Source organism: Peromyscus eremicus, chromosome 3 (assembly GCF_949786415.1).
Source record: "Peromyscus eremicus chromosome 3, PerEre_H2_v1, whole genome shotgun sequence".
NCBI classification, from domain to species: Eukaryota; Metazoa; Chordata; class Mammalia; order Rodentia; family Cricetidae; genus Peromyscus; species Peromyscus eremicus.
Genome location: NC_081418.1, coordinates 139,906,083 through 139,921,075, shown reverse-complemented (window position 1 = coordinate 139,921,075; position 14,993 = coordinate 139,906,083). Strand labels below are relative to the sequence as shown.

Here is a 14,993-nt window from a genome sequence, read left to right as displayed (position 1 = left end):
CAGAGTTGGTCAGCCCACCGACTCTCCCTTGTCCTCACCACCAGGGTGAACTCTCCTGCACTGCCCTGGCTGGATCACTCCTTGCAAGGGGCAAGGCCAGTTCTCCCACTTTCCCGTCTTCAGGGTCAGTTCTCCATCAGCTACACCTACAGGGCCAGCTTTGCTGTGTTGCGCAGGTGAGGTGTAGGGCCACTCTCCTGAGTGCTGCAGCTGATGAGGGGCAGGGACAGCTCTCCTGCTGGCTCTTATGATCTCAGGGCCAGCTCTCTCACCTGCCTCAGTATTGGGTAGGATATGGGGTGGAAGGCTGTGGGAATAGGGGAGGACATGTCTTCCCTGCCCAGGCCACCCTTCCCATGCTCATAACTTCAGGGCTGGCCCACGAACACCTCCTCCAACATGAATGGCTCTATTGTGCTGTCCAGGGAAGGAGCTGCTCTCCATAGTATTGCAGCTGGTGGGAGACAGGGTCAGCTCTCCCACTATTATGACCTTAGGGTCAGCTCTCCCACCTGCCTCAGGTGTTTATGGGCAGGTGGGCATCTCTCCCTTACCCATGCTGCCACACAACAGATGAATAATGGTACAGCTCTCCCATGCTCACAACTTCAGAGCTTGCTCACCCACACCTCCGCCAATGACATTGGCTCTATTATGCTGCCCAGGTGAGGTACAGGGCCTGCTTTTCCCAGTGTTGCACCTGGGGGAGGGGGGGCAGCTTTCTTGGTCATATGGCCTCAGGGCCAAGTCTCCCACCTGCCTGAGGCATTGATGGGGAGTGGGCATCTCCCTCCCCCCACCCACCCACCCCATGCTACTCTGTGGCTAATTTTACGTATTATCTCTGTCAAACTGCTCAGCTACATCAAATATGTCACTAGGTTTCTAATGGGAACAATTCATTTCTTTTTTTAAAAATGTTAATAAAAAGGTTCAAAAAATAAATGCCTTTATATTCTTGTCTACTTTTCCATCTTTCAGTAAAGATTTTTGCATATGTTTCTAATAGCTTTTTTTAATATACTTCTAAATATTTTGTCTTACTCGTTGCTTTAAGTGTGGCTTTTCATCTATTATGTCTCCTTAACTGGTTACTATTTGTGTAAGTCAATGCTATTGGGCTTGTGCATATTAATTTCATTAAGTTAATCTGCTAACTTGCTGAAGTATGATTGTTGAGGTTAGGTTTATCACTGACTTGGTTGTTTAGATGTGATTGGTGGTGTACAGATATTTCCATTTTTCTATTTTTATCTTTATAGCTACTTATTCTAGCCAAGTTATATTTGGCTGACACCACCAAAAACATGCTAATGAAGTGCAAAGGGAATTAATATCTGTGCCATTTCCTTGGCCTTACTAGAAGTGCCCAAGGTGTGAGATTGTTACCAAGAGCCTGACTGGGCTAGGGTCATTTGAAAGTTTGACTTCAGTACAGAGTCCTTGCAAAGAAGGCTTGTTCATTATGTAGATGATGAAAACAGATGTCAGTCCTTCCAGACTGCCTTTCAGTCTTTCTTTCTTATAGTCTGCTCAGCAGAGGTGTTAATGGTACTATGCCTAGGTTCTCCCAGATTAACTGAGGAGACAGAAAGAAAGAGTCTAACAGTGTCTAATGGTCTGTCCTCAGAAGTGATGAACTCCTTGCTGCTCAGTTGCTTTGGCCATAATTATTAGCCTGGATGTAATGTAGAAGGAACTCACTCATTGCAGCATCAGTGCAGACACTGCAAGCTGTCACAATATGTACTCAGATTTCAGAGCAAGCACATACTAAAATCAAATTGTCTATAAATTTTTACATGTTATTTTTGGACTGCTCTCAATAGCATAGGTGTAGAAAAGCCCTTTGACAAAATTCAACTTCCCATTGTAGTGCAAACCCTTTGTAAATCAGAAATATCGGTAGCACACTTCGGTATAATACATGTCTTAATACATGACAAACCTACAGCCAAAATAACAGTAATTGGAGATAAACTGACATTGTTTCAGGGAGAGGACAAGGGTCTCTGATATTTAATGTAGTGCCTAAAGACTTAGAGATAGTTCAGGAAAAATAAATAAAAGGTATGCACTTAGAAAATGAATAAATCAAATAATGTCTATTTGTAGATGATATTCTTTTGTTCTTAAAAGACCATAAGATATCCTCAGAAAATTCTTGAATATGAGAAACATATTCAGCATACAATAGGATACAAAATCAACAAAAGATTCAGTAGCATTTCTAAATACTCATAAAGAACTTGTGGAAAGGGAAATCAGGAAAACAAATCTATTCACAATAGTTTAAAAAATAGGAATAATCCTGGCCAAGTGTATGTAATACTTCTATAATGAAAACCTTAAAATGCTGAAGAAAATATGAAGAAAATGCTAGGTGAAGAAAGACCCACTGCCAGGCAATGGTTGACTAGGATTACTGTTGTGAAGCAATTGTATCTGTCAAAGTCTTCTTCAGGTTCAATTCAGTTCTGATACAAACACTGGAACCACGTGGATACACTGTTACTCTTCTGACCTGCCCCTTGGAAACCAATGTTAATATTCTGACCTGTCCCTTGGCGCCACTCTGCCCCCTGACATAAAAGCCTTATTATAAGGAAAATCCCCTCCCCTTGCTCTCTCTTTTCTGCCTCTCCTCCCACAAGGTGTGCACCCTCGACCCCCCTCTCTCTTCCTTTCTCTTTCTCTCTCTTCTCTCCCTCTTTCCTATCTTTCTCTTCATCTCTCTATTATTAGAAACTTATTTCCATGCAGATGCAGTGTCTGGGTTGTGAATGTCCATCCACCACCCTGCTACTATGCCTGCATGGCATGGATCATCCGCCAGCCAACCATTGCATCTGCCTAGCACGCCAGCATGTTTCCCTGCACACTTAGGATACCCTCGCGGTCCTCCATGCAATATATAATTCATAACATTGGTGCCTGTGACATCAGCAGGCAGTCTCACTGCTTTCTCCTGCCTATTGGCAGTCTGACAAACTCTGGGACCCTGTACCACCCACTATTTTTCTGACAGGAGCACTGTCGGGGAATCTTCACCCTAACGGTAAGACTTCTTCCCTTCCCTTTTGGCCCTTTTCCCACAATTGAAGATTCGCTTGTCTCTCAATAGTGGTGCAGGCACCAATTGTCTTTCAGACTTTAAGCCCTTCAGCCCCTGTCCCTATGTGACAGCATATAAAGACGACCAGTGCCCACTCAACTCCATGGCCCATAGCCTTTGTTACAACGGTCCATTGGCTACCTTGTGCTATTCATTGGCCCTGGCTGACCCTCTGAGATGGGACATTGGAGGTCAGTGGGCTGGGCCTTATGCCTCACCATGGGAAATGTCCCTGTAGCTCCGCACCCTCACCACTGACACCGACCCATGGCTTGGGTTTATTCCTCTGCTGCAGCCTGAGGGATCCCTGGCTGCACTGCTACTCTGTTTCCCAGTCCCCTCCACAGCACCACCTCTGAGTTCCAACGCATTAACTGTGAAAGTTTCTCAGGAAAACTTTTCTCTGCCTTCTTTCACAAAGTCTATTTCCTGTGTGCAAAGGGAAACGTATGATTGATATGGCCATCTATATTTCTTTCTGATTGACGTTTAAATGCTTTGATTTACCTGTTCCTTATCTGCTCAGTTTATTTTGGAACAAAAAAATCCCCACATGAATATGTGGTCAGGCACCATATTTGATAGAGGTGATCATGTGGTCAAAGCCATCTTAAATAAGGTAAAAACAGACAGGTCAAATGGCCTCACCACCATCCTTACTAAGGGCAGCAAAATGTCACTCTCTGTCTGTGGCTTGAGCATGGGCAAGGCACCTGGCACTCAGGCTATCTGCACCGGGAAGAGGCCAGGAAAGTTGCCTCACACAGAACATTGTTTTACAGGCCAAGGGAAGTCCTCCAGTCTTGGCTTTGTGTTCCCCAGTGGCCATTCTCAGGCTTGAGCAGGTGGGGCCTGGAGACCCATCCTGCCCACATGCTGGCAATATAGGCAACTTGTCAGCCCACTTCATTGCCTGACTCAGTTGTGGGCTGGGGCAGCATGCTCCTATGCCAGGATAATGTAGCAATAGTAATGCTTAAGAGATTTTAAATCTTTTTAAAATGCCATGTACTTTATTTTTGATATTGCAAAAAGACATTTGAGAGATCTTGAACCTTTCTTTGGGAACAGTTTTTAGGAAATGATTCAGAATATAGTATTTATATATACATACTTTTTAATGCAAAACTGTAATTCTGCTAAAACTCAAGGATATGAGTCTACTTCTGCTATTTTGCAGATACTTTTGTCTGCTCTATTATGATATGGATTTCAGTACTGATTGATAATGCTAATTTATCTGAAACTTTTATTATTTTTTATAAAATGAAAATTCATATAAGCCTCAGAGGATCAAAAGAAACCATTGGATCCACTTTACAGTGGTCAAATGAGCTCCAGATAAATGAATTTTCTCACACATCTATTCCTGAGGATGGTATTTCTCTCCCTCCTGGTCTCCCTTTCCCAATCACTAAGACCATGGGCCAAAAGGTTCCAAATAAGTTTATAAATTTTAACTCTCATCTCAAGTTTATATTTCAACAGGCTGGCAGAAACATCAAAGCAGCAGTTGTGGACCACAACCTACAGTGCGTTCCCTGCTATGGATGCCAGCAGAGACTCGTGTCTATGTGGCATGGACCAGTCCAGCCAAGTATAATCACTCCTTGTCTCTATAGCTATATCAAATGACCACATACTTCTGATAAATACCCCATTTCCTGGGTTCCTTCTTTACCTTTAACTAGCCAGAGTCCTGACCCCTTGCGCCTCATTTCATCTTGAAGTAGCTATGGAGAATAGATTGTCCTGTGTTCCCTGCTCCTAGGACAGGCTAGGGGCCAGGTTAAGGATAGAAATCCTGGCATAGGGGACCTAATAAGCCATCTAATGTGCATTGACATACCAGGAAACTAGACTCAATATTGTCAATTGATATTTATTGGCTAGAATGGGCTTGCAATAGGTTGGGACACTTGACCTTCTTTATGCAGAACCAGGGAGGTATTGTATGACCTTAAGAAATTATTATTTCGGCCGGGCGGTGGTGGCGCACGCCTTTAATCCCAGCACTCGGGAGGCAGAGGCAGGTGGATCTCTGTGAGTTCGAGGCCAGCTTGGTCTCCAAAGCGAGTTCCAGGAAAGGCGCAAAGCTACACAGAGAAACCCTGTCTCGAAAAACCCAAAAAAAAAAAAAAAAAATTATTATTTCAATATAAATCATTCAAGATTATAATCTGGCTGTACTCAAAGATCAGAACCACAGCTACAGGGCCTTAAAAATATGTAATAGATTCTGATATCACTGCCAAGGGCTTAAAAAATGTCTCTCCTTGCTCAGGATCTATTCAGGCTGAAGAATGTAGGCCTCCTTGTCCTTGCTGACTTCATTGGGTTGTCACCAACTGGTAAACCTGTATATTCAGATTTAATTTTTATATATGCTCTCAAAGTTATATATATGCTCTCAAAGTTTTATATATATACACACACACACACACACACACACACACACACACACACACACACATTTAACAGATTTTTTTTTTTTTTTTGGTTTTTCGAGACAGGGTTTCTCTGTGTAGCTTTGCTCCTTTCCTGGGACTCACTTGGTAGCCCAGGCTGGCCTCGAACTCACAGAGATCCTCCTGACTCTGCCTCCCGAGTGCTGGGATTAAAGGCGTGTGCCACCACCGCCCGGCTTAACAGATTTTGTTTCCCCAGTTCTTAAACACCTGTTGCGATCTGAGAATATGGCATTTAGTATAAAAGCTTTTGATGATAGAGAGACATGTCAGCTCCTGGTAGCATCCTGTATCTCCTCCAAGAAGACAGATGGCCACAGCAGAACTTCCACCCAGAAGCTCATGGCAAGGTTGACCACATAGCACACAGCAAAAAGCTGAGATCCTGTCCAGACTGTGAATAAGAGGAGCAATAGTGATCAATTGTCCTCTCTGCCAAGATAGGCAGAATGACCTCCCCAAATTTCTACTTCACGGAAAAAATCTGTCAGATCTTTTGGGCCTATCAGATGAACAAGTGCTACCTTTGGGGCTCCTGCCCCCAATGAACACAGAGAGACTTGGGATTGCTGCCTAGGTAGCTGGAAAGCTGTCTCACTTCTTAAATTTATCCTTCTCAGATCTGGTGATGTTTGATGACCAGGGTATCAGTTTAACAGCCCCAATCCCAATATATACATATATATATATATATATATATATATATATATATATATATATATATATATATATATATATATGTATGTATGTATATATATGCTCTTCAATTACAGACAAGTATGCCTCATTCACAGACTTCATGGTACAGGATAACCTGGTTTCAGATATAACCCGAGGTTCAAAGTTTTAGTATTGATAAATGAAGCTTTGATAAACTGATAAAACATTGATTACAAAGAGTTCTAAGAGTCCTTAAATTGATTTTTAACCCTTTTGCTATGATAACAATCTATTCCAGCTATCTTACAGAAATCTACAGGCTCCTTGGAAAAGTTCCGCTACTGTATCAAGAAATCTGGTCTGATGAAAACTAGCATTCTCCAAAACCCATTTTTTTACCTCACCCATTTCAAGCATATTTTGTAATTTCCCTCCTCTTGCCTGGGCCAAAGGGCTTCCCAGATATGCCAGCCCCTGCACCAGCTGGCACCAGCTCCAAGGACACCAACTGGGGTGGATGCACCCCCACCTCCAGAGAAATGGCAGATGTGATGGCTTCTGTACTCCTAAAGAACACATCATCCCTCAATTCACTGCCAGTACCACCTCAGGTAGGCACCTGCCCAGCAACTGGAACCTAGTTTTCCATGATGTCCCAATAAAGAGCATATTTGCTCTCATGTCTTACTCATTACCCTTGCCTCTTCTGTACAATCAGGGCACTTCTCTGTTCCATTCTTTCTGGCAGTTATCACTTTTTTCATGGCTAGCCCCGCTCATAAGGCCAATGATAACAATCTATTTTTTCTCCTAGCGACCTCACAGAACAGACACCTGAGATCTCCACAGTGACAGCCAACTGCGCTTCTTCACTCACACCTCCCACCATGCGTGACTCCCGGCTTCCCCCTCCCCACCTTGCCCCTTGTCAGCTTGAAGCAGTCTCAGGAATTCAGCGTCCTTGTTCCCCCACTTGCTATCCATAACTCACCTTTTTTATAATAATCAAAATGAGGAATGTTAATATTCTGACCCACCCATTGGAAACCAATGTCAGTATTCTGACTCACCCTTCGGTGCCACCCTGGGTCCTGATGTAAAAGCCTCATTTTAAGGAAAAACCCTTCCTCTTCCTCCCTCTCTTCTGACTTTCCTCCCATGAGGTGTGCACCCTGGACCCCTCTCTCTCTTCCTCTCTCTTTCTCTTCCTCTTTCTATTATAGTAAACTTATTTCCATGTGGACGCAGTGTCTGGATTGTGAAAGTCCACTCGCCACCCCTCTGTCATGCTGGCATGGGTCACCCACTGGCCCACTGCTGCATCTGCCCAGCATGCCAGCATGTTTCCCTGCACTTGCGGAATACCCTCAGGGTCCCCCATGCAATATATATCATAGCATACATATGACTTGGTTTAGAATAAATTTTATTTAATGTTTCCAAAAAACTTTACAAGAATATATGAATAAAATTATATTTTGTATCTGTACCTGAAGTTTTCTACAGTCCTACCTGGCCCATGTAAGGACAAATCTCTCTTACCCGCCAGTCCCAAAGCCACTCAGACCCAACTGAGCAAACACACAGAGACTTACATTGCTTACAAACTGTATGGCCATGGCAGGCTTCTTGTTATCTAGTTCTTCTATCTTAAATTAACCCCTTTCTATAAATCTATACCTTGCCACATGGCTCATGGCTTACCAGTATCTTACATGTTGGTACTCATGGCAGCGGCTGGCAGCATCTCCTGACTCAGCCTTCCTGTTCCCAGAATTCTCTTCTCTGCTTGTCCTGCCTGTACTTCCTGCCTGGCTACTGGCCAATCAGCATTTTATTTATACAGAGCAATATCCACAGCATATATTAAATATGCATTAAATCAAAATATTGATCAAAACTCTCTACCTTGTTATCCTATTTTTACACATAAGTGTGAAAAATCCATCAAGCATAAAATAATTGGGTTCAAATGTATAAAAATGATAGCACATAGAAGCATTCTACCAACTCAAGATGGAAAGATAGTAGTACTGTCAGAGGTAAGTACTTTTTAAATAATCCTGGATCTTTCTTGTCTATACTCTTTGCCTTAAATATTTAAATAAGCGATTGCTTACAGATAAAACCATTTTTACTTTCACAGGAGTCAATGGATACAGCTTTGCTTGGACTAAAAACAGGACATCCCCTTGGCTTGGTATTTGAGAACACTGGCAATCTGTAATGAAGAAGAAATTGTTAACATTTGAAAAACAGTAAGGATGTTTAAGGTTGTTTTTATTAACTCAGAATGTGAGATAACATTTGAGTGAAATACTAACAGAGTAATTTGGGGATTTGTTTATTTGGTCTTGTTTTGTTGCCTTTCACCAACAACTTTCACGGTTCTAAAGTATAATACTGCACAAAACTCAGTTACTTCCTTACTGGCCACTAACACTAAGACCAGAGAATGGATTCTAGGTGTGGTTCTGTTATTTCTTTGTTGGTTTTTTACCTCTATCACACACAAATGGCTAGGTGGCCTGTTTTGTTTTTTGAAATAAGGTCTCATATGCAACTTTGGCTGACCTGGAACTCACAGACTAGGCCAGCCTTAAACTCAAACACATATGCCTGTCTCTGTCTAGTGCTAGGGTTAAAGATGTGTGCCACTATGCCTGGCCAGAGATGTTTTTGATTATATGTTGGTCTTCTATTTGGTTAAGAAGTATGTGTTGGGCAAAACCAAACAAACAGAAAGAAAAGAAACAAAGAAAAAGCACAAGAAACATATACATATGATGAGGTATATGGATTAGCACACACAGAAAACACATAAAAACAAAGTTGGAAAGCATAATATATAAACAAAAGATCTGAAAGGTTAGAAAAAACGTGTCTCAATAAAGCATTATGGAACAAACAACAACAACAAAAAAAAAAAACCTCACTACCACTAAGCTCATTTTGTGTTGTTTTGTGTTGGCCAGCAACTGCTAGGCATGGGACTTGCCCTGAAGTGTGGTTTGTACAGGATATTTTTTGGGGTGGTGAGCAGATCTGGGAGGAGTTAAGATAAGGAAAACTGCAATCGGATTATACTGTCTGAAAGAAAATCTGAGTTGACCTAATCTAGAGGGAAAGAACATAAACTTTGTCACTGTGTGAGTCTCTAGATTTCATGCTTGTGAATGAAAATGAGATCCAAGGATAATATTTATACAGAAAATAATTGCTGAATATTTGAAGATGATAAAAAAATTAGTGGAATCCTCTAGAACAATAAAAATAAACCTGCTTTGTTCTCTGGGCATGCCTGTGTCTGAGACCACCTGGGAATGCAAAGACACAGCTGATGTTTTCTATTATGTGACAGTAAGGAAAAGACTAAAATTCTCTTACGGTCTCTGTTACACAACTCTCATGTTACTTGAGCATGAACATGAATGTTATGGATGGAACAATGACTACCATCCTGATCACCCTCTGGGATTTTATATATTCTCATGCTCCACACAGGATATTGAACTTCTGAGTCCCTGAAAATGAGTTTTTAGAAGTCACAGCTAGGACAAATTCACAAAAAATACTCCCCCCCCCAAAAAAAAAAAAAAAGAAACATCCTCAGTAGCCAGAAACTTACAGATCTTTTAAGGGGAATGAGCCATCCTCCCATAGCCAGGCATTCAATTCTTCACTATAACGCATTCCAATCCAGAAAAAGTTTTGACTGGCATTCATAAAACTCTGCTTAGAGGCAAGCAAAGTTTTAAAGAACGGATTAACCAAATCTGAATGTACTTTGAGAACAACATACATTTTAAAAGGCATCCAGCATAAGATTCAGATTGTGGGTGTGCAAATTGAAATCTTCTTGAACTTCTAATTTGGGAGGCATAGTAATCACATGTCTTGAATTTCTCATTTACCAGGCCCATTGACTCATGTGGAAAAACACTACAAAATCTTGCTTCTTGAGAGATGAAAATTGTCATAAAGAGAATGAGACTCTGTGATGCATTGAGCTCCTTCATGGGATCAGTGCTCAAATGCAAAACCCCAAAGACAACATCATGAGGGATAACTCTCATACTTAGAACCCCTTCAATCTGAGCAGAACAGCTTGAGAATTTCTTCATAAGAACTGAATTATTTCCAGGAGAAACCTGGTGGTTCAGGCCTGTAAACCTTGCTCAGGAGACTGAAGCAGAGTTTCACTTTGTTGTTTACAGAGTGAGTTTAAATGTAAGCCAGGGATAGCTCCCTCTGTCTCAAAACACAGTCATTGTTTTTAAGATACTTGGGTATACAGCACAGTGGTAGAATGCTTGCTTGGCATGTGTCAGTTCCTAGGTTCATTCCCCTATGAAATGCTAAATAACAACAATCATAATCTGATTGATTTTATGTTCATATGATTCTCTGCTGGTTCTACACTACATTCCAGAAAGATGGCAAAAAGGCATATAACACTTGCAATAGGTTATGTATTCTGCTCCAATAAATAAGAATTAAAAGTCCCTCTGTTGGTTCTTTTGTCACAGTTAAAAGTAACAGCCTACTAATTCTGGAAAAGTTGGGTTTCTTTTATACATTAGCGCCTAACCTATTTAAAAATTTACTCCTATACTACAAATCTTTGAAGGTTTTTTTTTTTTTTTTTGTAGGCTTCTTGTGAAAATTTCAAGGTACATCAAACTCAGGGTCTCAAGAGCCACCATGTCTACCTGGTGATAAAGACTTACATGAGAGTGCTCAGCTTAGTTGGGTAGCACATGTTAGTAGGTGAGAAAGAATGTAAGAAACAAGAATGAAGTACATGCCATTTCATTTCTGGTTTTGAGCTGAAGAAGACTGGAATTCTGAGAGGCACAGAAATCTCTGCTTTCTTCCCAAGATTTTTCTTCTTTGGAAATGAAGTAACAGTTGCATTGATATCCAATCCACTTTTCTAGGCAAGCACAGCATTCAGAAACTAAAAGACAAAACATGTCATTACAGATTTCAACTTCTTTGATGTTACTTGACATTCAAAAAATACTTGCTAACTATACATTTTTTTCGATAAATACTACTTCAGAATATGTTATATACATCACATTTTGGGACTAATTATCCAAACACTTTGCCTCATGGAGAGGATATGCTAAAGACAGATTCAAAATGAAATCATTTTCTGTCCTTTGTTACATCTAGTGATAATTAGATGAGAAAGAAAAAGAAATCCAGCATGTAGCAGAGAACAGGATGGAGTAGAACTCAGAAGAATGACTTTGAGGATGAACCCACAGCTGAGAATTTTGGTGAACATAGGGCTAACTAGATGAAAGAGACTTACAGGGAAGGCCCCTACCAATTCTCTAAATCAGAGAAGGATAAAGTACTTTAAAAGAATTGTTACATGTTCTAAAAATGAGGATAAGTAAACCAATTAGCTTCAAGACTGATAGACAGTTTATGAGTGACAGTGTGTCCTCAGCATCTTTCTTTCTCAGTAATAAACATCACGACACATCATAGGCACTCAAATCTTTGTCATATAAATGACAGTAAGTTAAAATAAGGGAAAATTAACTGTATGATCAGAAGGTTATAAATTTCAGAAGCATTTGAAAAAGAATATTAAAATAGAGTTTGGGGCTATCTCTTGAGGGTAAGCAAGGTTTACTATAGAGATGTCTACACGGTATTCTGAATCACAGAAGTTGAATAAAGGAAAGAATATGAAAACATAGGTTATTGGCAAACACAAAATAAGATTTGTCTATAATGTTTATTGTCATTTAATTTTGTTCATTAATTATTCATGAGCACCCTTCAGAAACATGTACCTGCCATTTCAGGCTGGTATCTTCTCTTTTTGTGAAATGCATTATGATGTTTTGCTAGACTCTGTACCTGGAATCTTCCCCAAAGCCCATACATGAGAAAATTGGCACCCAATTTGGTGCAATGAGGCAGTCACACAGCCCTTCAGATGTAGAATATAATAGTTCTTTTTCAGGATACTGGCATAAACTTTTGAATAGAGAGTGGAAACCCTCCTATTCATCTTCTTCTTACTCTCCTTGGTTTCTAGCCATGACATGAGAGGCTCTGCACCCACACATGCTTCCACCATGATGCTTTGTCTCAGCATAGTTATAAGACTAACAAGCCCAGCTGATCACAGACCAAAACTTCTAAAACTGTGAGGAAAAAGTGAATATCTTCTCTATTCAGTGTTTAAAATACTTCTTAAGTGATCTAAGTGCACATAGTTCAGTTTTATTTTTATTTTTCTTATACTACAGCACAATGCCATGAGATCGTTTCACTGAGTGCAACCATGCTACTGTACATGAAAATGAACCACTCTGTCTTGTCCTGTCTCAGTCATAGAGCTTGTGGGAAAAAAATGAAACCTACCTTCCTGGAATTCTACAGTGGAAGTTGGAGAAAGTGTTGGTTGAATACTCTGCATAGTAAATGCTATAAAACATGATATAGATTTGCTTAGTTTGACATTCGTTTATGAAATAAAATATTATACATTAGAAAAATTAAATATTCAATTAGTCCATTGCCATGTTGATTTTTTTCTATAGATTTGCCTAGAAACACTTACAGTTTTTCATTAAAATCCCCAAAGTAACCGTCAGCAAAAGACATTTTATTCCAAAGATCGCAGACATCAACCTCCACATAGTGATCCTAGAAACTATAGAAAAACACCAGACACATAGATCAGTAACTAACACATTAAAGGACGAACATTGAAGATGGATTTCTTAAGAACAGAAAGAACCCAAATCCTTCCTATGGTGGCACAGATGTTGCTCCAGAGAAACACTGGAGAGTGAAAACATGGCTTCAGAACTCCACCCAATAGCTATCTTTTGATGTGGTGTACCTTACTCTTTGATGAGGTTATTCATACATATTTCTGCCTCATTAGAATCACTGACTCTTTAAATCAGTAGTGAAATTTATCTCTACAGTAAGAATAGTTCAACAAGTAGTCATGGTGTTTAGTGGGCTTACTAAATAGACATTTTTTTTTTCTTTCGGCAATATCATGCATAAAAATATTCTGCATTAGAGAGATGAGAAAACTAAAGGATTAATCACAATGTTATTTTCTTATGGTATAAAACTAGTAAGTATCTGACAGAAATCTAACAGAATAGTGTCAAGATACACTTTGTCATTAATCATATTCCATCCTTGTCAAGAGGATAACATCGTGGAATGTATTCTCTCCAAGTCTGAATGCCGACCACGATCAGACTAGCGACTTGTAGAGGTCTGCAGAAAAACAGAGAGAAAGCTTCTAGACCTGTTGTGTTGGGAGGTCCCACACTGATGTATGAATTGAGGATCTGAGTTCAGTCCACAGCACCTTGAATTATGATACAAAACTATTCTTTGACTTCATGTTTTCTCAGCATTATGATAGCTCATATCTAAAGTCACTTCCTTATTGGCTGAAACACTTCAATATTACATGATTCTCTCTTAATATTAGACTGTTGTCAGAAATAGTGCTGCCATTAACAACAGTACAAGGTATCAGTGAAGAGGCCACAACACAGAAAGGAAGTTTATAAATTTGTACGTGTTGTGTCCCTAGTATTTGCCATTCTCTATTCCCATGCTAGAAGCATGGTGCTGACGAGTTAATCAATTTAGTTTCAGTTTCATTCTGAATTTAACAAAAACCACTCCCTAACTCAGTTAGAAAAGGTTTAAACAAGATTTAGCTTCATAAAGCCATGTTCAAGTTTCAAAATGTGGAATCAAGAAAACAGTGAATGCAGAAAACATTAAAGCAGGGAAGGTCTAAAAATATCCAATGCTAATTATATACTTTCTGTTTTACTTTTATGAAAATATGCCCTGAAATTACTTAATCCATGAGACATCATTTCTGGTTATTAATTTAATCATTGCTATGACAGGGGCACACGTACCTGCCATGAGAAGTGATGCTCCAAGGATGATTCAGAGGAGACGTGTTTATGCTTAAGAATGATGTGGATCACAGAGCTGAGCAGGAAGCTAAGGAGGAGACATTAAGCATTAGAAGAGGAAGGAACATTGTGTGTTGCAGTGATGCTCTTGAATCATCTGTTGGTGATACACAGATGCACAGTAGGAATGAGCAGAAGTAAGGCCACAAGCTTCTAACATGACCTAGGAACCACAGCACAGGAAACTCCCTCTGTAATTTTGTCACAAAACACTAGAACAGAAGGAGATGGGAGGGAGCTTGTTTTAGTGAGTGAACATCAAAGCTGTCTCTAAAAATCTGTTTAGAAAATAAGGACAAGATGTACAAACCAATTGATAAATTCACTTAGTATTATAAAATCCCATACAGAATTTCCACCTTTATAATAACAAATACTTATTTACTTTGTGTTAAACAAATTTTAAAGCTCATATCATGTTTCAAAATACTTGCTTTTGATGGCTTAATCAAGAAGATGCCAAATTCAATAGTGAGAAAACTAGGGCAAATAGCGTTAAGTTGCCTAAGGCTATGTAAGCTTGATGCCCACTCTTTCTCCAAAGCACACGGGAATTTATTTCAAACCAGACCCCTACCTGTATTTGCATTCCCTAGGTTGACATTTCCCTTCTTTACTGCAGACTGGTTGGAATATCTGTGTCTTGTTCTGTGTTTGTGCTCCCTGAAGTATTAACCCAACCACAGCAGACAAAACTCAGAAAAAAATGAAAGCAGCATCACTACTATTGTGCTCTCCCCACGCCCACCTCTC

General features: G+C 40.0%; 1 protein-coding gene across 1 annotated transcript; it reads right to left on the bottom strand.

Moving 5' to 3' along the window:
- Positions 1-8,312: 8,312 nt before the first annotated feature.
- On the bottom strand, positions 8,313-14,187 carry LOC131906517 (natural killer cells antigen CD94-like). The gene is made up of 6 exons (XM_059257132.1): positions 14,181-14,187; positions 12,836-12,928; positions 12,637-12,699; positions 11,052-11,203; positions 9,872-9,975; positions 8,313-8,464 (listed from the first exon to the last, which is right to left on the bottom strand). The coding sequence occupies exons 1-6, from the start codon at positions 14,185-14,187 to the stop codon at positions 8,344-8,346; spliced, it is 540 nt and encodes a 179-aa protein (XP_059113115.1). The 3' UTR covers positions 8,313-8,343.
- Between the last annotated feature and the right edge of the window lie 806 nt (positions 14,188-14,993).

Coding starts and splice junctions, on each gene's coding strand:
- LOC131906517 (XM_059257132.1), bottom strand. Junction 11,204..12,636: donor CACTGTAGAATTCCAGGAAG/GTAGGTTTCATT, acceptor TTTGTCTTTTAG/TTTCTGAATGCTGTGCTTGC. Junction 9,976..11,051: donor TCAAAACCAGAAATGAAATG/GCATGTACTTCA, acceptor GCCTCTAAGCAG/AGTTTTATGAATGCCAGTCA.